The 27,212-nt window shown below is 37.4% G+C and overlaps 1 protein-coding gene and 1 non-coding gene across 2 annotated transcripts in view; one reads left to right on the top strand and one right to left on the bottom strand.

Moving 5' to 3' along the window:
• Nucleotides 1-27,212, bottom strand: part of LOC133533078 (anoctamin-4) — a 66,736-nt gene that overhangs the window by 23,239 nt on the left and 16,285 nt on the right. Inside the window, exons 2-7 of the mRNA XM_061872019.1 lie at nt 10,214-10,439; nt 9,551-9,672; nt 8,785-8,925; nt 1,930-2,091; nt 1,079-1,186; nt 200-334 (exon numbers count right to left, since the gene is read on the bottom strand). Coding sequence (XP_061728003.1) covers nt 200-334; nt 1,079-1,186; nt 1,930-2,091; nt 8,785-8,925; nt 9,551-9,672; nt 10,214-10,433 — 888 coding nt within the window. The 5' untranslated portion in view covers nt 10,434-10,439. The remainder of the gene's footprint in view (nt 1-199; nt 335-1,078; nt 1,187-1,929; nt 2,092-8,784; nt 8,926-9,550; nt 9,673-10,213; nt 10,440-27,212) is intronic.
• Trnaa-ggc (transfer RNA alanine (anticodon GGC)) lies at nt 17,034-17,105 on the top strand. Its single transcript has one exon. It is a non-coding gene; the product is annotated as a tRNA-Ala (tRNA).

Consider the following 27,212-nt stretch of genomic DNA (forward strand, 5'->3'; position numbering starts at 1 on the left):
TCCAAGCCCTGGTAGGAATAAATGATGCTGATGTACCTGAAAAATCTTCCAACAGTACTTCTTCCTGGCCTTAGCCTCCGTCATGACCCCAAAGTCTTCGTCTTCATACGCCAGCACCATGTCGATCCATCGGCGCCCGTCTCGGAATATGAGGGATTCGGGGTCCAAGTCCTGGTAGGAATAAATGATGCTGATGTACCTGAAAAATCCTCCGACAGTCCCTCTTCCTGGCCTCAGCTTCCGTCATGACCCCAAAGTCCTCCTCTTCATACGCCAACACCATGTCGATCCGTCGGCGCCCGTCTCGGAACATAAGGGACTCGGGGTCCAAGCCCTGGTGGGAATAAATCTATATTACTCTGGCCTATATCCATTATTCGATTTATGGCGCCTTATTTTCCTGGGGGAATATGGATTCTGATTATTATTTTTCTGGCCACTTTTTCCCGAATGAACAGTAGACTGAGATCCCTATCTAAGTCACCAGAATCCTTATTTTGGTTATTCGGTTGAGGTTCTGAACTTTTATCAAGTTATAATCGAAAACGCTCTCAAAATCTTCCACTACTTCTAGAAAAATATGTTCATGAAAGTGGTATCCAGTACTAACGCCCTAATAATGACCTGTCTATATGTCTACTTTGGTAAACGAAGTTGATCAATAATTTCTTGTTTTTATATTGTTCCATAACTTATGTGATACGACAATAACTGTGGCAACGAGTGACAAGAATAACGTGATTCACATAAATACCCCAAATTTTTATTCACAATAACAATATACGTAATGGATATATGCAGAGGGTTACTAACTAGCTCAAATCTAAAATAGGCTCTTGACGCATTGTACCAAGGATGCTGGCGGCATTTCCTCATTATATCGCAATACTGATACGTTGTGCAAGGAAGTCGCCAGCTCTTCGGTCACCAGTTACGTCAACCAGACGCTTCGCCATTTCTGCAAGAAACTTGTGCGCGCTGGGACCCCAATAATAGGTACTAAAACTTAGATCAAATTGCTAAACTTAAAAAAATGCCAGCAATGAAAGAAAAGGGTCTATCAACAACAAAAACTCACGTCAGGACTGGTCTCTCCGATGATTTCATCCTTCTCATTTGGATAGAACGGCAGTGATGACTTTCTATTGTCTTTTGAGTAGTCAGTGTTTTTGCTTTCAGGTTTGGACTGCGGACAATAGAATGAAATTATTCTACTGATAATCAGGAGTCCATAGAACGTTGATTTTGGAATGTGTTGGAGCGGCATATGAAGAGACCTCATATAGAGCCAACAACACGGGAAACTCTAGCTGGTGACCGTCCACAGTGGAGGCATATTGTACAGACGCAAGTGCGTGAATTCAAAGCCACGCGACGCACAGAACTCGACGATAAGCGTGACGAGCTAAGGGCCGGAGCACCTATGGCCATGACATATAATTACGTCGGAGGGGTGCTGACCTGCAGCGAGTGTGGCCGCACATTCGCTGCTAAGATTGGCTACGTCAGTCACCTGAGAGCGCACCAGCGTCACTCTCAGCGGTAGAAAGCAGTTGCTGTCGCCGAAAACGGCTAGGAGACGATGATTATGATGATGATTTTGGGAGGCGTTATTTAGAAGCGTTTTTAAATATAATGGTGGCCCATGGAACAGATTAACTGTACTGAGTCGTTATTTTTTTATAGTTCTTATAATCAATACAGAATTGCATTGTAAGTAATAGCGATCTACCTGATTTCTGATAACGCTTCTGCCTCTTTGCATACTGAATAGATTTTATTTAAACGTGATATCAGGATAAGATAACAAATTGGAGATGTCATTCACTGCGTTCGAGCGCTAACCTACCTCGGCAGGAATGAGTGCCTTTCATCCTAACAATTTACTATTAAATACAGTGAACATCCTTATTGAGATTGTAAATATACCGGTACAGGTAACGGCGTTCCAGGCAGTGCTGTGGGTGTCCCTTTGGGACTGAAGGCGCCCGCCGCCGTGGTCACGTTGCGAACGAGACGCCAGCCTAACCTCGGTCGGCGGTCTTCTGAGCTCTCAGATGATATGGATTTTATGTCTTCACGTAAGGGGATCTGTTGAAAAAAAACATTTGTAAGTATGGAGTACTGTAGAAATTAGTTACCTGTAACTGTAAGGTAATCGTTTAAGTACTCGTCGTTAACTTGAAGATGAAGAGTAATAATACTAATATTTATTTAAACTTAAAATCTATCAAAGCAAGCACTAAACTATGGAGGGTAGAAGTAAGGAGAACAATCTCTTATGGGAAATCTGTTGCCAAAGTCGATAAGTCAGACATAGATTAATAATTAAAAAATGTAACTTCTACTTGCTGTACATTACCAAGAAATTTCAAGAATGCAAATCAATTGAAAATCGGACTATAATTTCTTGATTACATATATTTAGTACTTACTTATATGAATAAAAACTTTAACTGTAGAATACAGTGTCAAAAAATAAGAAAACTACCAATGTTGTAATGGGTGTATCAAAGAAGGTATCGAACGTGTTGTATATTTCGCGGTAGCTATCTTTTTATACAATGTTAAAAATATCTATAACGCTAAGGCAACATCTATAGACATGTCGATATTTGATTTTGTCAATCACTTTATTTTGCCACAAAAACTTCTAAGTCTGGACATGACATAAACTTAGACGTTATTGATGGAGTGAAGGGCGCTGTCAGGCATTTGATTTTTTTAATGAAAGTCAAAACATTGTTTGCGATGTTTTGGGTCAAACAATGCTTAAGGTTTTTTGATGAACACTTTTGTATCAACAAACATTTGTATCATCCTGGAAAATCAGCCACCATGTAAGTTCGTATATTCGTCTCCAAAAGTTAAAGTGTGAAATAGGGGAATACTTTCGGGATAGTGGGATAACATTAAAATACGTGCTTCTAAAACATGTATTCAAAGACTGCAAGACAATAGTTTGAATTTGACACATATCAACTGAAGTTTGACATTTGTTATGACTACGTGTGTATGGAAGGAAGAGGCAAGGAACAAAAACTCCTTAGCCAGATTGTTGCAAAAGTGTTCAGCTGTCAGCTATAAATAATAGTTCCAAATCTCTCCAGAGTAGCGCTAGAGTAGCTAAGAACCTAGGCGTTATTGACGGAGTGAAGTGCGCTGTCTATGATTAGATTTTTTTCTCAAGTATTCTAGGTATTGTAGCGCCACCTATTTATGGTTTTTTGCTATATGGAGATTTTGTTCCTTGCCTCTACCCAAAGAGTATATAATCACTACGTTTTAAGAGACGGGACTTCCATACTAGCGAGTGGAATCCCTTTGTTTCGCAAATCATTACCAAAATGTACGACAAAGAACTATAGTACCAACATAAGCAATTTAAATAGTGTAGTACGCTACACGCTTGCGTTTCTTATCGATATCGATAAAATGGGGAGGGTTGAAATATAGACTCTTGACTACAAATTTTGTACTCGAAATCAAGTTAGGATCGAGTCCACATTTAAGTTGTATTGTATGTTATATAGTGGATAGTTCTATGAGTGGACTAATACGTGGTCGAGCTTAATGTGGACTCGATTTTTTTTAGAACACCTTGTTGTTATTCACCACTAGGAAGGATCAAAGTAGCACTTTTTTTCCCTACTAGGAGGGATCACTTTTTTCCTCTTTTTGCATACTTCTTAGGTTAAATTATTTAATTTAATTACCATTAATTAAATTTATTTATTTGTACCATACTAATTTCCTCACAGGTGATGTGAAAAGCAGTATGTAAATTTATCACGTGGTAGCAAAAATATTTCCACCTTAGGGTGGTATTCCACCTATCCAATTTCTTGGTCCAATGTCATTGCGTCTCACTCTGTCATTAATCAAAATGTGAGACGCAATACACATTGGACAAATAAATTGCATAGGTGGAATACCACCCATAGGCTTTAACACTTGAATCCCTCACTACGCTAGGATTCTATTTTAGAATACCTCGCTACACTCAGATTGTAATCATAAAATCCTTCACTATTTTTTTTCTTAATTTTTATTTATTAAAAGTACTATTTTTAAAATGATCAGCAGATGTGTTTCAATAAATGTAACTTTTCTATGGGAAGATGTATCAGGTCTTCGTTCCCAACAAATTTAACCCACTGCCTGCATCTGAAAACATACAGCCTTGGTTATATACAGTTTATATTCCAAGTGTTTGCTAATGAGATGATCAACTGATTATTTAGCGCTAATATGCATCTATAAATCAAATCATATATGTTAAATAATGACCATTAATGCATAGATGATAGATAATTTTCCACTGAAAATCTTCGACGAATTAATTTTGTGTCATATTGCATGCAAGTTCTCAGGAAATTTCACATATTTTATTTAATTACTTACACTGATATACAAATAAACATACAATTATCGATAGTTTTAGTACATCCCTAGTTCACAACTAAAAATAATATAAAATATCTAATTTTCGATGTGTTTAAAGCCTGCTGCACCAAAATAAGGTCAAAAATATCTAAAGCAATACGTACCGGTCTTTATCCAAGGGAAATTTCGCCATAAAATCCCTTTTTTCGTGATTTTCTCGAGTGACTCGCTTGCCACATATTTCACACTTAGTAAACCGTTTTCTCGGTGGCATTGTAACAAACTCGTTCTTTACTCTGATCACGGTTCACTATTTTCGATATTTTCACTAAATAATAAAGAAATTGCACGAAATAGTCGAACAAAACATTGAAGCCTTCATAACAAACAAAACAATTAGGCTGACAGTTGACTTGATGTAAACTTGACAGAATAAGTAGCACTGACGTTTTATTTTTCTTCGTTGGCAAAGATTTGCGAAACAAGTTCCATACAAAACTTATTTTGTTCCTAGTTGCGTCAGCCTGCCTCTACCTTCCGTATACGTGTGGAATACCATCATTAATGTCCAAGTTCTATGAAAATATGCCGTTTATAATGGCACTCCCTCACTTTGTACTATTCAAGTCGGAACTAAGATATCTAAGACGGACTCTAAGAGCTTCCACTTCGAAATAATTCGACGAAACGTCGTAAACAAAGCTTGGTAAGTAAAATGGGTGACACCCATATTCCCTTTCCAATTAATTATTCTAAGTGATGACGGAGAAATCACTTAAATAGTGTTGTTTACACGCATCGGACACATTCAATGCTACTTTGATAATTAATAGGTACCTAGCTGTAGCAAATACATTGAAAAGGTAATTAAAGTGTCCTACCATATTACTCGTAATTATAATATTTGAAATAAAAGAAAAGTTAATTGCCACGCGCGAGATCAGTACTTGTTATAAAAATAAATAAATATTATAGAGTCATTCTTACACAAATTGACTAAGTCCCACGGTAAGCTCGAGAAGGCTTGTGTTGTGGGTACTCAGACAACGATATATGTAATATACAAATACTTAAATACATGGAAAATGGAAAACATCCATAACTCAGGAACACAAATACATGCCCTTACCGGGATTCGAACCCGGGACCATCGGCTTCATAGGCAGGGTCACTACCCACTAGGCCAGACCGAATAATCATTCTTTCCTAAGTAATGATAAGGCAATAATAAGCAATAATTTAAAAAGCTGTAAAACATTAAAGAAAAAAAGAAAGGTACAATCCCTAAAGGGCCTATTTTAGATTTAAGCTAGTTATTAATTTAGTTTAGTATTTGTACAGTTACTGTAGTACCTCTGTGAATATCTATTAAATAGATAATATTTCCATAAATATCCAAATACCCACTAGAATGTTCCTTCATTAAACTTAACATGCAAAATTTCACCTTATGACTTTAGGATAAAGTTATAAATCGCAGGCTGGTTATTAACCTTTGACGCTTTTAGAAGACTGTCCACAAGACACCCACGTAACAGATGTTATAGTTCACGTCGCAAATGTAATGTTCCGTAGTATGGAAGGTAAAGGTAAGGAATGAAATCTCCATGTACCAAAAAGTGTACGCCAAAAAACCTTAAATACCTAGAATATTTGAAAAAAAAAAACAAATCATAGACAGCGCACTTTACACCGTCAATAACGTCTAGGTTCTTAGCTACTCTAGCGCTACTCTGGAGAGTTTTGGAACTATTATTTATAGCTGACAGCTGGACCCTTTTGCAACAGTTCTGCCTATGGAGATTTCATTCCTTACCTCTCCCTTCCATATTCCGTATGTTGCATCGAGCAACACCGGTAAGGGAGTCTGCATTCGCACTATTTCCCCTCTGCCGAAGCACATGCCCAACTGGGCACAGCGCGGTGCGTATTGACTCGTCCGTACACAAAAAGAGATCGAGGTGTGCAAGGTTTTTCTTTGACGTGTGTCATTTTGTATGTATTTGTGTCGTCATTACAGGATTTTGTATGTAGTAAGTAAGAAGTGCGACTGTGTGCACGTTTCCCCCCGCAAAAAATGGCAGAAAGATTTATACGTTAAGATATCGCTTGGGATCCTCCCTCCAACGTGTCGAAAGCCGGTGTTGCTCCAAGGTATCCACTTTTCACTTTACCATCCATTAATTTTATTTGAAGATCAAAAAAAATGTATGGTTAGAGCCGGCGTAGCTTTATTTGATGTTTATAAGCGCATTGTAATATGCCTACTTCAAAAATAATAAATATAGTAGAGCATCAGTTAAGAAGGTAAAAAAACCACAACTTATTTCTGCGTTTATAATACTGTGGCCCTAGTGAAAAAGGGTACAAGTCTCTGGCAGTTTAGGTATATAAGGGCATAAGCGTTACGTGGAACTTACACCCCTTTACTCCTGTGCTGCCAGAGACTTGTACCCTTTTTCACTAGGGCCACATTATAGTTGTGATACCTAATAGTAATAGGGTTGTTTCCAATTTTTTGAAATGCTCGTATTACGTTCTATATTAACTAAAAGGTGCCCTAAAATTTAACTTTTATACTAAAAACGGCTTTAAATATGTTAAATTAACAAAATATATTTTGACAGACGCTTTCGCGCACAAAACGCTCTTTGGAAATTGTGTGACGTCACAGTTTACGGTTTGACACATAACTACTAAAACGTAGTGATTATATGCTCTTTGATAACTACATACGCAAGTACAAGATACGAACTGTCAACTGACATTAGTCATTTGTTGTTTATCGCCTAACTGTCAACAGTGTCAATCCAAGAGTTGTGACGTCATCAGAATCTTCAATGACGTTTCGAGTTTGGTCACGTGACGTGTGCCAAAAGATATTTTAAATTCAATTTTTACAAAAATATGGTCATTACAGGTCCCCTAAAAGTAGTTTAACACGTTCTTATAATCCAAAAGAATTTATTGGGATACAATTCTGCCCTAAGATTTGTAGATGGAAACAACCCTATTCTGATGATTAGTTTTTTTATGAACAGTACCGGATTACATCTTGATGCCCAAACCATTTTTAGACCATGATGTCCTCTCTCTTTAGGCCCTCCCCTACCGGTTACTGAGATTTTGGTGCACTTCCTATCTAGTACTCTTAAATTGCATATTGGTCAATCCAGTATTGGTCTTCAGGCTTAGGGTCTGGTTCAGAATGTCCAAGTAAAGTCCTTAATAAGCTACTATCCAATACTTTACCTAGACTTTACCTAGTACCTACTAGACTTTGTGAAACAGATCCTTACAATTTAGACTTTTTAGATGATGTTTCATATAAAGATCTAAACGCTAGGCTTAAGTAGTTAATTATCTTTTCATATTTAACTTAAACAAAAACTTGAAAAAACCAATAAACCACAGCATGCTCCGTTTCTCGGCCTTGGCCACTAAACACTTGTTCTTTCCCACAGAATCGTGCAGGTGACGGCTCGGCAATCATTATGCAGGGAATGACAGATTGACAGTTTATAACGACCAATTAGTGAGAAGCTTGGTGACAAGTTTTAATTCCTCTAGTGGAGAAAAATCTATTTATTGACAATAACAATATACATAATGTATATATACAGATGATTACTATAACTAGCTTATATCTAAAATAGGCCCTTGAGGCATTGTACCAAGGATGCTGGCGGCATTTCCTCGTTGTATCGCAATACTGATACGTTGTGCGAGGAAGCCGCCAGCTCTTCGGTCACCAGTTACGTCAACCAGACGTTTCGCGATTTCTCCAAAAAACTTGTGCGCGCTGGGACCTCTAGTTAGGTAGAATGCATTTAGAATTCCAAAAGTATAACTACTGCTGTCCTGTTGGAAAGTTCAAAATTCAGAAATTTCTACAAGGAAAATTTTCGGAATCATATCATATTTTTGTATGGGCAATTGGAGATTGACATTTTCTATTTCAAAAATGAAAGTTTTGTTTAATTCCAGAGAATTTCACGGAGTGAGAATCTCAGTGTATAATTCATTAAATTATCCACGCATAGAATTGTGCAAATATTGAATGCAAATAAAAGTCCATAGAGAGGAATAAGAGGCCTTACATTTGATTCCCGGACTGTCACATTTTATAAAATTGTTTTGCTTTGATCTTCATTATAATTATCTTACCTTGATAGCCCCAGGCTTTAGACCCTAAATAGATAGGTAGAAACCCAGATTTAAATCTTGGATTGACACATTTTGAGAACGAGTTTTTATTGCTTTGATCTTTGTCGTGGCGGTCCTTGTTTAGGGCCTAACGAGTGGTATCTACGGGGCCAGGTCTCGTCCCCAGATTCGGTTCTTAGATTGACACATTTTGTGAGCGAGGTTATTAAACTTTCATTTGAATTATCCTACCTTATTAGCAGGGCTTTCCATGATGTCCGCCAGTGAAGTGCCGAAGGCAGCGTCAGGAGCCAGGTTGTCTGCTGACTTCCATGGCTCCTTGATATGCATGGGAGTGCCTGGGAGAGCTGAACCTGGATGCACGAGGTTGGACTGGTGGAAAATATAGCTTTGGATTAGATCATCTGAGGGTTATGCCATAATTTTCCAGTTTATAAATAATTTGTTAACTATGCCCATTTTGAGAAATAGTATGTCGCCAGTATCTCAGTATTTTTACTTCATTTATGGTCAATTTAATATTCTTGAGTGTAGTAAATACTGAAGGACACAATATGAGATAGGTCCCCCAAAACGGGCATGTAAACACAGGAACCGGCTTGAAGGGATCTTTGAAGAGACGTACAGGACATTAATGAAAATGACAGTACGTGGTATATTGTACCATCGGAATTAATTGAGTTCAATCCTAGTGGTGGAAGTGGAACTGACCAGGTCGTTCCATGTATTAACGCTGGTAATTTATCCTACCACTGGTTGTGGTGGTCAATAAAAGTACCGTCGTAAGTCTCCTAGTATGACGACGTTATGTATTTATAACCAATGCCTGGAAACCGTTGGGTGAAGACGGTACATGTAAGGACTTCATTCAAATCTTTCGGATGACCTTTGATCTAGTAATTAAAACTGTTTCTGCAATTCATTTGTGGGTAGAAATGCAGGAATCTTGAAGGGATCTTCGAAGAGACGTATATGACAATGATAATGATGACTGTACCTGGTCTTCCACCGTACCATCGGAACTGAGTTCCGTCCTAGTGGTGGAAGTGGAACTGGCTAGGTCGTTCCATGCGTTAAGGCTGGTCACGTTGGCTGTGGGTGGTTCTGAGGCGGTGCCATCTGTAAGGAAAATACAAGATGTTGACTGGTTTTCCTAGAAACATATGCCGGTTTTTCTATATCTGCTTAGTCCCAGAGTATTTTTTGCAGTAAATCATTTCAAGACTTACCCCCCCCACCCTAAGCTCTTCCTTCCCGCACTCCCTCCAGGGGAAGGAGGGGTCCTTCCTCGCCCTCACCCCATCGTCGCTGTTCCTTCTCGACGACGCTTCGCTGTGACTTGACTAGTCAGCCTCTCGCTCTCGTAAGTGACGCGATCTTTTGTCACTTTCTATCTTACCTCCCCTACATCCCTCCTTCCTCGCCCCCCCCCCCCCCCCCCATCGTCGCTATTCCTTCTCGACGACGCCTCGCTGTGACTTGACTAATCAGCCTCTTACTCTCGTACGTGACGCGATCTTTTGTCTCTTTCTGTCTTACTTCCCCTACAGCCCTCCTTCTTTACCCTTCCCCCGTTGCCGCTGTTCCTCCTCGACGACTTCTCGCTGTGCCTATTCAGCCTCTCGTATGTGACGCGATTTTTTGTCTCTTTCTATCTTACCTCCCCTAAATCCCTCCTTCCTCGCCCTCCCCCCATCGTCGCTGTTCCTTCTCGACGACGCCTCACTGTGGCTCGTCAGCCTCTCGCTCTCGTACGTGACGCGATCTTTTGTCTCTTTCCCGAGCCCTTTTGTATCCCTCCCGAGCCGCGGCGCCCGCTCCAATAGGCTGGTGAGTTTCTTGACAGTGAACTCTGGTTCGATGTCGCGCCCATTTTCCATGGTTTTCTGGAACAAAAAACTTGATTTTTTAGGGAATTTCTTTTCCCGATGCAAGATATGAGTCTATTGAGGATGTGATGCAAGGAGGTTAAGGATGAGTCAAGTTAGAACATTCCGCGTCCGGGCCGGGGCGCTCGATACTGATCACGTGATCACACTGATCACCGATCACCCTTCATTGAAAACGAAGTGTCGGACGCCCCGGCCCGGACTTGGAACGTTCTAACGTGTGTCATCCCTTAGTAAATGATCAGGGAAAAATTCCGTGAAATCAGATGATCAATGAGAAAATCATAGGGAGGGTAAAAAAAATTCGTCACCGAAAAGCACTCAAGCAGAGAAAATAATGAAGTAGAAAACCAGGTGGATGTACCAGAACCTATTTTGGAAAATAGATGTAATTTTGGTTTAATGACCGGTCTGGCCTAGTGGGCAGTGACCTTGCTTCAAAATTAGCAAAACAATTTTATTTTCAAACAAGCGAAACTTGTAAACCTAGAATATATTATGCTGAAGCGATCGATATCAAAATCAAAATGATTTGTTAAGATTTAGTTATCGGAAAACGTTTTCTCCCGAAACGGAATTTTATAGAAAAAATAACGTTATTTTCCTTGTTTGTAACAGTTTGTATTTGTGGTCAAAAGCGATGATTACTCCAATTAGACAGCGCATCGCAAATGGACTGTAATTGCTATCGAATAATCACAGGAAACGATTAATTTCTAGTCCCATCACGTTTAGGCAGGGTTGCCGGTAACTACAGTATTTTTCACCACACCCAGTTGGCTTTTTGGTATTGCATAGATAGTATTCGCGTTGATGTGGTGAAAAAAACCGGACAAGTGCGAGTCAGACTCGCCCAGCGAGGGTTCCGTACTTTTTAGTATATGTTGTTATAGCGGCAACAGAAATACATCATCTGTGAAAATTTCAACTGTCTAGCTATTACGGTTCATGAGAGACGGACGGACAGTAACACTCGTAATAGGGTCCCGTTTTACCCTTTGGGTTTTTAACCCCTCGCAACGATCAAGATTCCCTTCACGGACCATTCGTTACGCTCGTGGTTAAATTTTTGAATCTTCTGCTTGCTCGGGTATCGACATTAGCACGAGCGGTTAAACAACAACTTTACCCCCTTGTAAAACAAATAACTATTAATGATTGCAAACAAGCTAACTTAAAAATGGAGTTACAAAAATAGTCGCCATCGGGTATTCAATTTGACTAAAACTAAAAATTTAATTGTTTTTACGTTACTATATTTAGTTATTTGTAGTATTAAGTATATTTAAATTGAATTATTTTACTATAAATTTGTTTTATTTACAATAACAATATACCTACATCATGAATAACAATACATATAGAGGGGATTACTATAACTAGCTTTAAACATAAAATAGGCCCTTGGCATACCAAGGGTGCTGGCGGCATTTCGTCATTGTATCGCAATACTGATACGTTGTGCGAGGAAGCCGCCAGCCCTTCGGTCGCCTGTTACGTCAGCCAGACGCTTCGCGATTTCTGCAAACAACTTGTGCGCGCTGGTACCTAGTGGAGTTTCAACGCCAAATAATGGTACAAAATGGCATTCTCTACCGAGGCTCTTATGTTTATTACGTTTATCCAAATACAGACAGACAGACGCGGCGGGTTTTATAAGGTCTAACACCTACGATTACGAGTAAGTAAAAAAAAAAACGAAAAACTGATGTAGGTAGGTAGCGAGCACCCTTAGCTTACGTATTTATCTATGCTTAGACGGACTGTGGAAGTAACTATAGAATATCCATCGTAAATGTCCCATGTCCATGTGTTTCCGCCTACGTACCGTGGCGTATGTATATTGATTTGTCTACGATTAAATAATGTAGGTCATGTAACCTCAATACTGTTTAAATCGATTAGGTTACGCTTGACCACTGTGCTTAGGTGCTTGTATCTTAGAGTCGGACCAAGGTTGCTCTGAATGAATGAATGACGCTTTTATTCGAAACATACATACACAACACCAATAATAAAAACCGGCCAAGAGCAAGTCGGGCCATGCTCAGAGTAGGGTTCCGTAGTTACTCTTCCGTCACAATAAGCTAAACTGGAGCTTAAAGTATGGTAGATTGTTAACTAAGGGATGAACTGTGTACGTCTTTTTACTATGAAGGGGAAACTTTTTGCGATAACTCAAAAACAGCTAAACTGATAATGTCCGCTATAGTTTTCATTTAATGTCTTTCTTAAGCTCTACTTCCACGATTTTTTTCATATTTTTTGGACCTATGGTTTAAAAGTTAGAGGGGGGGACACATTTTTTTTTCTTCCGGAGCGATTATCTCCGAATATATTCACTTTATCAAAAAATGTTTGTTGAAAACCCCTATTAGTTTTGAAAGACCTTACCAACGATACCCCACAGACTAGGGTTGAAGCGAAAAAAAATGTTCACCCCCACTTTACGTGTAGGGGATGTACCCTAAAAAAAATTAAATTTTCAGATTTTATTGGACGACTTTGTCGGCTTTATTGATTTATATATCCATACCGAATTTCAGCTTTCTAGCACTAACGACCACGGAGCAAAGCCTCGGACAGACAGACAGACAGACGGACATGGCGAAACTATAAGGGTTCCTAGTTGACTACGGAACCCTAAAAAAGGCTTAAATCTAGGTAAATTAGAAGTTACAGTGCTGCGGGGTTCCAGAAAAGGATAACACTCAGCATGTGTCGCAGCACATGAGTAGTATTGCGACGCTTCAGTGTACCCATTGACACTCACAACACAAAACAACACAACAATAATAAATATGCAGTTAACATTGTAATTTATTTATAAGAAAACCAAGACATAGTATTATGTCAGCCATATATGGTTGCATATCCGGTAAGGGGTTAAGTTAAGTACCGTAAAACCACCCAACTATAGTCCAAAGCTCCCAACTATGGTCCACAAATAAACTCAATTTTTCTCGTTCAGGTGTGTATTTTACTATATTTTTGTAGTTCTAAGGCAAATTATGTTTATAAATGGAAGGTAAAACTAGGAGTAAACCAAAAGGAACATTGGTATAGATACTTAATTTCCTTTTGAACTTGTGGACCATAGTTGCAGTATTGGACTATAGTTGGGTAGTTTTACGGTACGGTACCTACTCGATCTTTTTAGGTGCATAAAAATGTAAAAAATGAGCGCTGTCTCGCCAACAAACCGCATAAGCAATTTGGCGAGTAACTTTAAAATTGAAAAAATAATGAAAAAAAATGTTTATAAATAAATACAAACACAATACATCATTAATACATATAGAAGCAAAGAAGTCGGTACAAATACAAGTGGGTGTAGGTATAGGTCGACTAGGTGGAGGTCGTTTGTTCCTTAAGTAGGTGCAGTTTCAGTTTAGATTTGAACACGTATCTATTGGCATTTCTTATTGGTGGCGGGAAATTATTCTAGCACTGCGTGGCTGCGTACTGGAAGCTGCCAAGGAAACTACGTGTTTGCCTTACGTGTTTACGGGAGAGCGTGACGTGAGTCTTTCGTAGAGGTACGATGGTTGTTTGGTAAGCATAATCCCGAACAAGAGTGAACCAACGTGTAATTTACTACGATGAATCATGATGTGCTGAAACTGAATGGCATGTGCAATGATAAAGTGTGGCAATATCATCTTTAATGTCAAAAATTTGGTGTAAATTTAGCTTAGACGGACTCTACGAGTGAACTGACGTAGGAGTGTGCAGCTGTTCACGCGCTTATTTGTGTGAACTTATTTCTTGAATTTTTGTTTATAATGGAAACGATTTATAATAAATTAACAATATTTATTGTAGTTTTTATATGCGGTTGACTTTAGTTATATTGTTTTATGATGATTGACATGTTTGAGCGGCGCTAATACTAAAAGGTTGGATCGTAACAGCTAATGAAAAACTAATGTTGAAACGCGTTTAACCATGTTTTAATCAACACCCGGCAATCCATCTTCGCTTTTAGTAAAGACCAGTCTTTACTAAAAGCAACTACTGAACAACGTTATGCTCCAAAGTTATGCTCTGCGAACACACTTAAAAGTAAATACTGAAAAACGACTTGACATTAGCAGAATCATCATAGATTTGATGGAGGCCATATTTTAAAAGAAGAAGTGGAAAGAATTTAAAATGACACCAATGGATCTTCTTTCTTTTCTTTAACTTTGATGAAGGAGGTTAGAACCTCGACAGAAAAGTTTATACCAAGGAATGAGATTAGTCTAATAAATTCTTGCTTAATAATTAATTACGAAAGGTGAAAAAACGATTGAATTTCGTAATTAACTACGAACGAAGAAAAAGTACTCGATTACAAAAACAGAAAATACATTCTTCTTTGATAGGTAATTAATTACGAAACAGCAAAAAATAATTCGACTTAGACTCAGACATTAAAAGTACATACTAACACTATATGTTACCTACGAAACCCGATTACTAAAACAATAATTAAATTCTTGTATGATAATTAATGACTAAGCAGTGAAAAATAATTCACGTTTCGTAGCCAATTCACTACGAACACGGAAAAAAAATCTTATTTCGTAGTTAACTACGAAACTCGGTTACGAACCAGCAAATAAATAAATAAATATTATAGGACATACGCAAATAACTTCTTTGATAATGAATTATGAAACAGCGAGAAATAATTCCACTTACGTAGCCAATTACGAAATCGTAATTATGAAAACGAACTAAAGGCTAAAAACACGTGAGTATAACCGTAAAATTAGTTTAATGTTCGTATGTCTCACGACAGGTTAAATTCGAAAGATATTGCTTTCCTAATCCGCGAAATAATGAGCCCCTACATTTGGTCTATACGATCTTACACGCACGTTACTTTCCCATACATTTGGTCTATACGATCTTACACGCGCGTTACTTTCCCCTACATTTGGTCTATACGATCTTACACGCTCGTACGCGTACGCTCGTATATAAAACGATAGTCTGACACCGCCCTTATGTTACTCCAACGTCTACATTTCATGTGTAGGCGTCCCTTGTCCAATAAATAATGTAGTCCTTTAATAATTATTGGCCTAAATAAAAACTATAACACGGTCTAAATCTGGAATATATCCGTTTGTTTATTCATCAAGTACAGTAGATACTTTACTGCGTCACCCGTTTTAATATAGGTATTGGCATTGAACTATTATTACTAAGTATAGAACCGGCACAGAGAAAAAGTTTTTTGTTTAGAACAATACAGTCATATATGATACAATATGTCAAAAGTGCATAATATCTTATTACTAAAAGATATTATACATAATGTATGTTATGAACCTCCAAGGTTAAAGACATGTAAAAGAAAATTGGTATACCTATTGGAAGCTGTTTGGAAGCCATTTCATGCTGTCCATATTAACAGAATCGAAAAGCTCCAAAAGAAGTTTGTAAAAACGTTAGATTTTAGGACTGGACAAAACTACGTTGATTACCACTCCTCATTGCAGTACCATAAAATTCAGTCTCTTCAAGACCGCCGCGACTGCGTAGACTCGGTTTTACTTTATAAAATCTTAAACTCTAAATTGGAGATTCCCTCACTACTTCAACAAATAAATATTAAAGTCCCTCGTGCGCGTCAGCGTAAATGTCGCAAAAAGGAATTATTTGCTGTCCCATTTAGCAGAACTTGTTATGCACGAAATATGTTTATAAGGCGTGCTTGTAGACTTTATAATGAATGCGTAAATCTTTCTAATATTGATGTTTTTCATTGTAATATAGTATCTTTAAAGAAAGCATTTGTTTGTGAAAAAAATAATTAGGTATTTATTTTATTTTATATAATTAAATATAATACCTGTATCAAATATATACCTATATAGTGAATGGCACAATAGTGTATGGCGTATATAATTGTAGTACTTAACTCTGCAGGTATTTAATTTAATTAAGCTTAGAATTTATTATAATTGTTCAGTAACTATATATACATATACAAAACTCAGATGCTATGTAGCAAAAAAAAAAAAACTGTTTAAAATCTAGCACTCTTATATTTAATTAAGGAAACCGTAGGTCTAGCTTTAAAATGCAACAGTTAATAATACCGCATATTGTAAACGACCGTTTGTTTCTTAATAAAAGAAAAAAAAAAAAAAAAAAAAAAAAAAAAAAATACCTACAGTACAAGCATAAACCTAAGGTAGGATACATACAATATGAAGCAATACTTAGGGCCTGTTTTACAATGTCCAAGTAAAGTATTGGATAGCTAGTTGACAAATAAATGAACTGCCAGATAAAACTTCCTGCAAAACTTATCACTTTATCTACCAGTTAAGCCTAAGATTGTGAAACGGCAACGATGACTTTATTCGTCAGATAAGTGACAAGTAGCTTATTCAGGGCTTTACTTGGACATGGTGAAACAGGCCCTTAGTAAGTTAGTATTTTATTACTACTTTACAATAAAAGTTTGTAATAAAAATAATGGAAATAATAATGTCCTCAGAGTTGGTTGAAGTTGTAAACCTAGAAGTGCAGATGTCGCTAGTGACGTTGTCACAGTTGCAATGGTTAAATTCGCTGTGAATGACGGATGGTCAGCTGGCGCAATTGGTAACGCATTGGACCGGCAATCCAAAGATGTGGGTTCGAGTCCCACGTTGACCAGAGTTTGATCATCGTTGATATTTTCATTGTGATTGTCGCGAACGTATTGCGAACCGGCTAATATTTGCCAACGTCATGGAGTAGATGGCGCTAGTAGTCACGTTTAAGTTAAATAACCGCTTCTAGGTTATGAGGATTTTTTGGCTGAAGTTGAGAGGGTAGATGTCAAAGTCAAAATATTCTTTATTCAAATAGGCCTAGCAACAAGCACTTTTAAATCGTCAAATTTTACAAATATCATCTTAATGATAATGATGTTACATCAAGTTAAGGACGTTCTTATGGTGTTATTAGAATAATGATGAATCCGCCTTTTGTACTATAAGGTTTTCTTTTGTGCAATAAAGATTAAATAAATAAATAAAATGATGTGTCTCTTGTAGATTGTGACCAACGTTATCAGTACTCAGAGTGACCAGTGATCCAGTGAGGCTAATATGAACTTAAGGTAAACTTTGTGTGAGGAAAGGGGTCGCTATAAGGGGAGGTTTGGAGGCGACTATTAAGCTCAAGAAACCAGGTGGATAATCCTGTGAAACTCATTTACATGCAGGTAATAAAGTCGGACACCAGCACAACTCATATCGTTATCTCACTAACGTCCAGGCCTCGTATAGGTATGTAGTATGTTTACATATCGCTTTCCAGTATCCGTAAAAGCATTAGCTCATTCGATAGGTTAATAAGTATGGTGAGCTTGACGACAGTGATTGACATCTGTATATACAGTTTATAATAACCAGCACCTTGAGAGACTCTCGCTAGGTGGTTGGATCAAGGGTCGTCAGAAGGCGGTGATCTTGGACACGGCGCGGATAGTCAGGCGGTTCCTCTCTCTGCGGCTCTGACCACGGGCACCTTGGGCCTTGCCCCGCTGCTGGCGGCACCCTAGGTTAGGTTTTTTACAGTGTGTTTATGTGTTTTGTATTGTTTTTTAATGTGTTTTTATATTTTACTTTATATCCATATTGTAAAAAACTTCATCCTAAGAACAAATAGAAATAAAGGAAATAATAATAACAATGTATTTTGCGCCTGTTGAATGTTGTTTGATAACAAACTATAGAAGCGGAGCGTGAATCTCGCGACCTAAACGCGTAAGCGCCATGAATTTATTGCGACAATTTCATTGTTATAAATGTACAGTCGTAACAGATATATAGGAGCGGCCGAGGTGATAAAAAATATCTGAACACGCACTCTTGACACGTCTTGACAATAGAGGCGTGTTCAGATATTTGTGAGCACCTTGGCCGCTCCGATATGTCTGATGGCGACTGTACTTAAGTAACTTTCATGGCGAATTAGTTGTACACTCTAATGTCATGTAAACCTTCTTCCTTGATCCTTGTTGGTCGAAATAAAGAAATGTATTATTATTATATATATATATAATGATCTGACAGAAATAAAACGTCAATATCCGGAACTAACGAATATCTCTGAATGCATCAATAACCAAGCAGATCGCATCAAAGCTGAAACTCTTAGTGCTCGGCGAGAATACTATGCAAACCGAATAGTCAATAGTAAGAATCCGCCGAAGGAAATGTGGCGCGTAGTAAACGACGAAACGTCCAGAAAACCTTCGGGGACTACCATCTTACTTAAAGATGAAAGTGGACACACTGTACCGCCTTGCAATGTACCAGAACACTTGAACCAACACTTTCTTACAATAGCTTCAAAATACAAAATTAACAATATAAGAAAATCGGACTCTGTACAGTACCTGCGAAATTACCTTGAAAATGCAGATATACCTAATTTTGTCCTCCCTACTATTACACTCACAGACTTAACTCAAACCCTGAGGTCTATGTTGAGAGCTCGGACCACCCTAGATGTATATGACATATCTCTGAACCTACTCGAGTGCATATGGCCGATTATTGCGGGGATACTATTAAAATTAATAAACACTATGTTCTCTTGCGGTGTGTACCCTGATGTACTGAAAAGCACTAGAGTATGTCCAGTTTATAAGGGAAAGGGCGAAAAAAGTTCTGTGGATAATTATAGACCAATAACTATTGTACCTAATATTTCAAAACTAATTGAATCAATATTATCAAAATGTTTAATGAACCATCTAGAGACAAATGACTTACTGACAGACAAACAATATGCATATAGGAAAAATAGGTCTACTACAACAGCTGCATTAAAAATACATGATTGCATAACAACAGCATTAGACATAAAGGACAAGGTGGCAGGGGTATTCTGTGACCTATCTAAAGCGTTTGATGTGATTAGTCATGACTTATTGCTAGAGAAGTTAAAGCACTACGGAATAAAAAATAATGTTCATAGGCTATTTACATCTTTCTTAGATAGCAGAAAACAGACAGTTGAGGTCAAAATTGAGGGTAAAAACCTTAAATCAATGGCAGGTAAACTAGAACTAGGAATACCTCAAGGTTCGTCACTCGGGAACACCTTGTTTTTGACGTTCATCAATGATCTTTCTGCTTCCGTTGCTGATGGTACAATGGTGCTGTTTGCCGATGACACCACTGTGATAGTAAATGCGCCCACATACCCACTGCTTGAACAAAAACTGTCACTGATATGCAGCCAACTACATGAGTGGTTCTCGTCAAACGGTCTCATCCTCAATGTTACGAAATCCAACGTGATGCTGTTTTCAACCGGAAATATCACAAATATCCCACAAATGCAGAGTCCGATGCCACGCTGCGACTCAACTAGATTCCTCGGATTCATAATGGACGCCAAACTAAACTGGAAAGCACACATAGACCAGTTGTGTGAAAGACTGTGCAGTGCTTTATTTGCACTGCGCAAACTGAAACCAATTGTTTCTAGTGATGCATTACTTCAGATTTATTATGCATATTTTTACTCAATCATGTCGTACGGTATAGTTCTGTATGGAAACTCGACAAACTCAGACAGAGTATTTAAACTACAAAAAAGAGCCGTACGTATCTTGGCAGGTGTGAATCCGAGGTACTCATGTCGCGAGTTGTTCAAAAAGTACCACCTAATGACGCATTACTCGCTATACATATATGAGGTAATTATGTTCACGCGTCTAAATATTCACTCGTTTAAACGTGCAAATATGCCCGGCAGAATAACCCGCCAGACGGGGAGATTGCTACCAGTGCGGCGGCGGCTCGCATTGTTAGATAAGTCTCCGCGAGTGATCGGCCCATCCTTATATGAGCGACTACCCGCCAGCCTCAGAAATGAAACCTCGAATGACAAGTTTGCACACGAACTGAAAGAACTTTTAATAGAAATGTCGCTATATTCCGTTAAAGAATATAGCGAAAAACAATTTATTATGTATTTATTTTAAATTTATTTATGACCCTATTTTAAAACTGTGACATTTAATTTAATTTAATATGAATTGACATTGTATTAATATTTTTAGCAATTAAGATCGTTGACATATAATATATTTTCATTATATTTTTCATTTAATTTTTTTTACAGATAAAGTTATTTATAACTTAGTGTTTTTGTAAATATGTTTGTTTTTTAAATTCTTTTTGACATTTCGACAATACCTAGGTTGTCTCTAGCTATGTATACATTGACATTTTCTTTTTTGTCGTGACATTTCTTTATTTATTAATTTTATATTTTTTGTTTTAATGTTAAGTTGACGATCTTTTAGTGAAAGCCTTTGTTTTATCCTTTTGTGTAAAATACTGTGTCTTTTTCTTTAAGAAATAAATAAATCTAATCTAATCTAATCTATTAACTCTTGCATAAGCTGGACTGGGCGCTGCCAACTTAACTTGGTCTGACTATAACCATCTTCAATTTCAATACCATTGAGTGTATAAGTAAGCTTATAAGTGTTGTTTCTATTTTCGTCAAAAGGGCAAGCTGGAAATAGTGTAAATAGTATATTCTGGTGCATTTCAATTTCCTTTGCCAGACATTGGTAGAGAAATATGTAAGCATAGAGTGCTCACTTCATACATCAGTTTTCTTACCAATTTATTATTATAGGGTTATTTCGTAGTGACATCTAGCGTCAAGTAGCGGATTTATCACCTTAGGCCTTCAGCACACGGATCGTAAGCGTAGGCGTCGCGTAAGCGTATCGTAAAAGCGTTACGAGTACGAGACGCGTAGAGTTCTGGGCGTCGTGTAAGTGTAATCGTGTTATAAGTGAAATCCTATTAGTTGAAATCATGGCGTCACTGGCGTCAGATGTCTTCGGCGGATGTATCGACGATTTACAAATACAAATACAAATACAAATATCTTTATTTCGCTTTAAAATGTGGTACAAAAGATGTTTAAAATATATAGTAGTCACACACATTCCACCAGAAACTGGCATGCAAAATTATTATAAAAGTACCTAAATATTATATTAAAAAAAAACATGCAACTTACTTAGTACTAGTACTTAATAGAGTACTTAAATCACATATATAATTACTTAGTAGAGTACTTAAATCTAATATTCTAATGCACTTAAATGTAACGTATTCCTAAAATGTCAAAATTATCAAAATTACAATTATATTATATTACTAATATGTCATAACTACAATACAGATTCAATAACTAATTATACCATTAAGTGTCAAGTATGATGTCTAACTAAAGTAATCGAAATATTCTTCAACAGAGTAAAAACATTCTTGAATGAGCCAGTTCTTAAGTCTACGCTTAAATAAATTAATAGGCAAATCTTTAATGTCATCATGTAGGCGATTAAAAATGTCAGATTTTACTTTCTCGTCAGACGAAGATTTTTTTATTGTATGAGTATGTCAGAAGTTTTGTTTTTTACGTCTGTCGTAATGACGACAGAAATTTCATACGCTACGCTACGACGACGCTTCGTGTGCGGACTTGTTTGAAGTTGTGCGTGCTCGTAGCGCTTTTGTTCTACGCGCGTATTACTATACGCTTACGCCTCTCTTACGCTTACGCGCCGTGTGCTTTTTCAAAATCCCCTCTTAATCCCTTCCAGGTCTCGTATACATTATAAACGTAACCTGATGTGCAAAATTCAACTTTCCAGCTTTTGTGGTTTCGGTTAACTATCACGATTGTATTCATACTCTTAGCGAAACTTAATGTGGGTCTGGGGGATGGTTGGGCCCCCCTAATTGGCCTGCCTGTTTACAAAATATTTTGTAATAGTTCCCAGAGTATCATATATAAAAATCAAGAGTAAGAATCTAAGTAAAGTTACAATATTTTTTTACAGCTTAAAGCGTCTGGTAAAAGCAAAGGTAAAAGTTACCGCCGGGTGCCGCCGGCAATGTCTGGCAATTTTGATTATCAACTGTAGACACTGACTGTTGTGACTGTTGTGTGTGTGTGTGTGTAGGGTACAAGTCTCGCGCAGCTTAGGTGTAAAAGGGCATAAGTGTTACGTGGAACTTACACCCTTTTACACCTGCGCTGCCCGAGACTTGGGGGTCTACCGCGAAAACCGAAATTAGCAAATTGCGGGGATCTTTCTCTCTTACTCTCACTAAGATGTAATTAGAGTGACAGAGATAAATGCCCGCAATTGACGAACTTCGATTTTCGCGGTTATAGCCTTGTACCCTTATTCACTAGGGCCACAGTTTATTTTATTTGTAACAATATTTTCTAAAACATACATTAAAATCAGCCATAAGAATTTAAGAAAAGTTTATATTATTTTTACCTACCTTTAGCACCTTGTACCGGACAAATGGCCATCAGGCCGATATAGCAAGTATGCAGACATTAAAAGTACGTACTAACACTACATATATTATACCACACATTTTATTCATGAGAAAATAAGTAAGGTCTGACAGCTTTGGGATCTTGGACGTTTTGCAAATAATATCTAGACTTTTCTTGGATTATGTTAGCCCGATACATTTGACAAGCTTTTATTTAACTTGCCCTGTTAATATTATGTAAGTTTGTTAGTTAGTGTGGGTCAAATCTTGCAAGTTAAATTTGACCAGCTGCCAGACTTCCATGGAAGCTGAAAATTTACATACATTTGTAAGTTAGGCGACTTTGCATTATTATGATACAATCAGCATCAAAGGTAGCGGATGAAACAACGCGCCAAAAGTATCTCATATTCCGGATAGCTTCACCAAATATAGATTAATTTCTAAAATTCGCGTTCAAAAGTATATCTTTTACAGTCTTAGTTGGACTATATTAAAGACATCACTTTTTGTTAAGCTGTTACAGAATGGTAGTTACTTATGAAACGTTATTTGATCCGCTACTTTTGATGCTGACTGTACCATCGAGCTGGTCTGATGATGGAGACAGGAGGTGATATAGCAACTCCGTGATAAAACAACGCACTACGCAATCTAATTGTGTTTGGGGTTTTACGAATTGTCTCGATGAGTATTAATTGCCTGTGGAAAAAGGACAGTCAGCAATAAAAGCTTTTTTTAGACCAATAATGAAATTTTTCCCAATTATTAATTTACTGTTGATTTGGCGTTTGCCGAAGAAGGATCGTTATACTTATTGTAGAACGACTAAAGCCACTTGCACCATTCCACTAACCCGGGTTTAACCGGTTAAACCTGGTGTTACCATGGTTACCAGTACAATTTGACACTGGATTAACGGTTTAACCGGTTAACCCCGGGTTAGTGGGATGGTGCAAGTAGCGCTTAGAGTGAAGACTAATTTAAAAAAAACCGGACAAGTGCGAGTCGGATTCGCCCACCGAGGGTTTCGTACTTTTTAGTATTTGTTGTTATAGCGGTAACAGAAATACATCATCTGTGAAAATTTCAACTGTCTAGCTGTTACGGTTCATGAGATACAGCCTCGTGACATATAAATAAATAAAAAATAAATAAATATTATAGGACATTAGTACACAAATTGACTAAGTCCCACAGTAAGCTCAATAAGGCTTGTGTTGAGGGTACTTAGACAACGATATATATAATATATAAATATTTATAAATACTTAAATACATAGAAAACACCCATGACTCAGGAACAAATATCCATGCTCATCACACGAATAAATGCCCTTACCAGGATTTGAACCCGGGACCATCGGCTTCGTAGGCTGGGTCACTACCCACTGGGCCAAACTGGTCGTCTTCGGTCGGTCGGTCGTAATAGGGTCCCGTTTTACCTTTTGGGTACGGAACCCTAAGAATAGCTCCAGTTTCAACTTAATGACTATTTTGTTAAATAAAACCGACTTTTAAACTCCTAATTCACAATAAGTCTTTATAAAACGATTACAATATAAAAGTAAAAGTAAAACAACTGAAATAGAGACTAATAATATGCACATGATTATGATACAAGTAATGTCCATGTTGCTCGGACAGAAAAATCGATATAGTATTAACAATTCAAGATGGCCGTCGGCGGTTATTTGTATATTGTTCGTGACATTTCGATAACTTTTTTTCTTAATTAGGCTTATGAATATGAATATTATAGGAAATATCTCATTAAAAGTTTATCAGGCAATTTGTTTTCGAGTTTTATTAAAAAATAATAGCGTATATCTAATTATACCTTAATACAATTCACTGCCGCTAGGCGGGTTCTCTGTTCGTAAGCACTACATACGGCATTGGCTACACTCGTAACGCGTAGCTGGCACTGAATGTGTTAAACCTATGCTTACTAATATTATTGACCGAGCGAAGCGAAGATCTCTATTTCAGCTTCATGAAACTTTATTTCGTATGTCTGCTCTCGTAATTTTTTGTGAGCAGTTTCGATAATTATATATTTAAGCGTATGGCGTAACATTGTAGGTAATATATTTTTCTGCCGCTTAAGTTGCCGCTTTCCGCCTCCGTCGAGCAGAAAAATAGTATGCGCACCACGGGAGGAAACGTAGGACATTCCATCCCGCGTGTTTGCCACCCTCGCCTTCGGCTCGAGTAACAATTTTACACGCGGCACGCAATTTCCTACTTTTCCTCTCTTGGGACACAACACTTTTATACTAATAGGACCAGAGATGTGAAATATAGTTTATAAAAAGTATTTAAATACAAAATACAAATACTTCCTTGATATACTATTTCAAATGCAAAATACAAAATAGTTTTCAAATTTGTATTTAAAATACTAAATACAAAATAGGTATTTTCAAAATGCTTTTTTAAAATACAAATACTTTGCGATAAAAGGTACTCTTAAATAGTAAATACCTAGTCTGAATTAAAAAGTTAGTATTGCTCGAAATTTACAAGTTGGAAAGGCTTTCTTTATTCTTTAAAAATAGTGTGTATATCAGTCCTCTAGAGTACAAATTTTGTGTCTCCCCATGTTTAACGGTTGAATGGACTTTTAAGTGATGGTTTTTAACGGTCAATTATTAAAAGCATTAATTTATATTTGTATAGTATATACCTCTCGTTGGTTGGTGAAAACGTCTCGTTTGTGTTTCACCAGGGCAGAAAAGTTTGTTTACCTCTCGTGCCTTGAAACCCTTGCAATGCTTAAGATTCCACATTTTTAATATCTCGCTACGCTTGTGGTTATTTACGGCGTTACTAAACAGATTCACCAGTTCCATGTTAAAATAATAAATAAATAAATCATTATTATAGAACATTATTACACAAATTGACTAAGTCCCACAGTAATAAGCTCATTAAGGTTTGTGTTGTGGGTACTAGACAATGATAAATATTTATAAATACTTAAATACATATACATAAGGTCGATATTTAAACGATAGATACAATAACAGCTTCGACAGGAAAACATAACTAAGTATGTAATAATAGTATTAAGCAAACGCGAATCAGTCCGCGCGATCTCGCCAACTATTACATAAACCCTAGAGGTTTTCAATAGTGGCTTATTGTGTTAAACCCTGTTTCAAAAAAATCATAGTGAATAAATACGCTATATAAAAAAAAAACAGAAAACACTCATGACTCAGGAACAAATATCTGTGTTCATCACACAAATAAATGCCCTTACCAGGATTTGAACCCGGGACCATCGGCTTCATAGGCAGGGTCACTACCCACTAGGCAAGACCGGTCGCCATAAAAGAATGAGAGAGTTGCAAGGATTGTAACGTCAGAAGAGATTTTACCTCTAACTCCTACTTACTTCACCTAATAAAAAGTATTTTGTATTTTGAAAATAGAAAATAGGTCCCAAGAACTATTTGAAATAAAATACAAAATAGTTTTCTTTAAAAGGTATTTAAATACAAAATACAAAATAGGTATTTTGCATTTTGTATTTGCATTTTAAATACAAGTATTTCAAATAAGTCACATTTCTGAATAGGACAAATTATAAGTCGACATCCAGGCCACGCAGCCAACCGACCGCGTCCAGTGTCAAATTGGTATAGGCTCCTCCGGGCTGCCTTGGAAACGTCTCTTTGGGCATCGTTCAACAATGTGCTAGATGGTTGGTTTTTCAAGGCCGCAGCCACACAACGGACTCTCGTTCCATCCCCATTTGTGACGCATATAATTGCACCTGCCATGACCTGTGCGGATTGTGTTGAGGCAGCACCAGTAATAATTATATAGATTTTTTAAAATCAGTTTTTGGACTCACAGAGTCACTAGTAATTTGGCAAAAGTTGCTTAGCAGTGGAGTATAATAAGATTAATAAGGCAGAGAATATCATACTGTATTTTTCTTATTATAGTATTATAACCTCAAAAAAACTCATGAAATAAAACTATCGCGTATAAATGTAAAATACACCCTGACGTTTCGGACCGTTACAGCGTTCGTGGTCAACGGCCCGATTCGAAGAATGAGATACGATAACGATAAGTTCTGGTTTAGATAAGTTCTCATTTAGATATCGTTTGAATGTCGTATAATTGACAGAAGCAGTTAGATTATTATGTTGGGCTTTGATGTTGGGATCACAGTGGAATCGAAATAAACGTCAATTTTGACATGTCGTTGCCGTAAGGACGGTTCCACACTAGCGTTTTATACGACGCGTACGAGCGTTTAAGCTTGTAAATACTAAATGTAGGGAAATGTGGCTTAGTCATGCATATCAGGAAAAGAAAGCTGCACTTTAAGATGGAAACAAGCTGCTTTGCATGGTGATAGTAGACGATTTATTCCGAAGCACCGAAAAATTCACCCCTAAGAAGCCGAGGTTTAGCG

This window comes from Cydia pomonella, chromosome 28 (genome assembly GCF_033807575.1).
Source record: "Cydia pomonella isolate Wapato2018A chromosome 28, ilCydPomo1, whole genome shotgun sequence".
Lineage (NCBI taxonomy): Eukaryota > Metazoa > Arthropoda > Insecta > Lepidoptera > Tortricidae > Cydia > Cydia pomonella.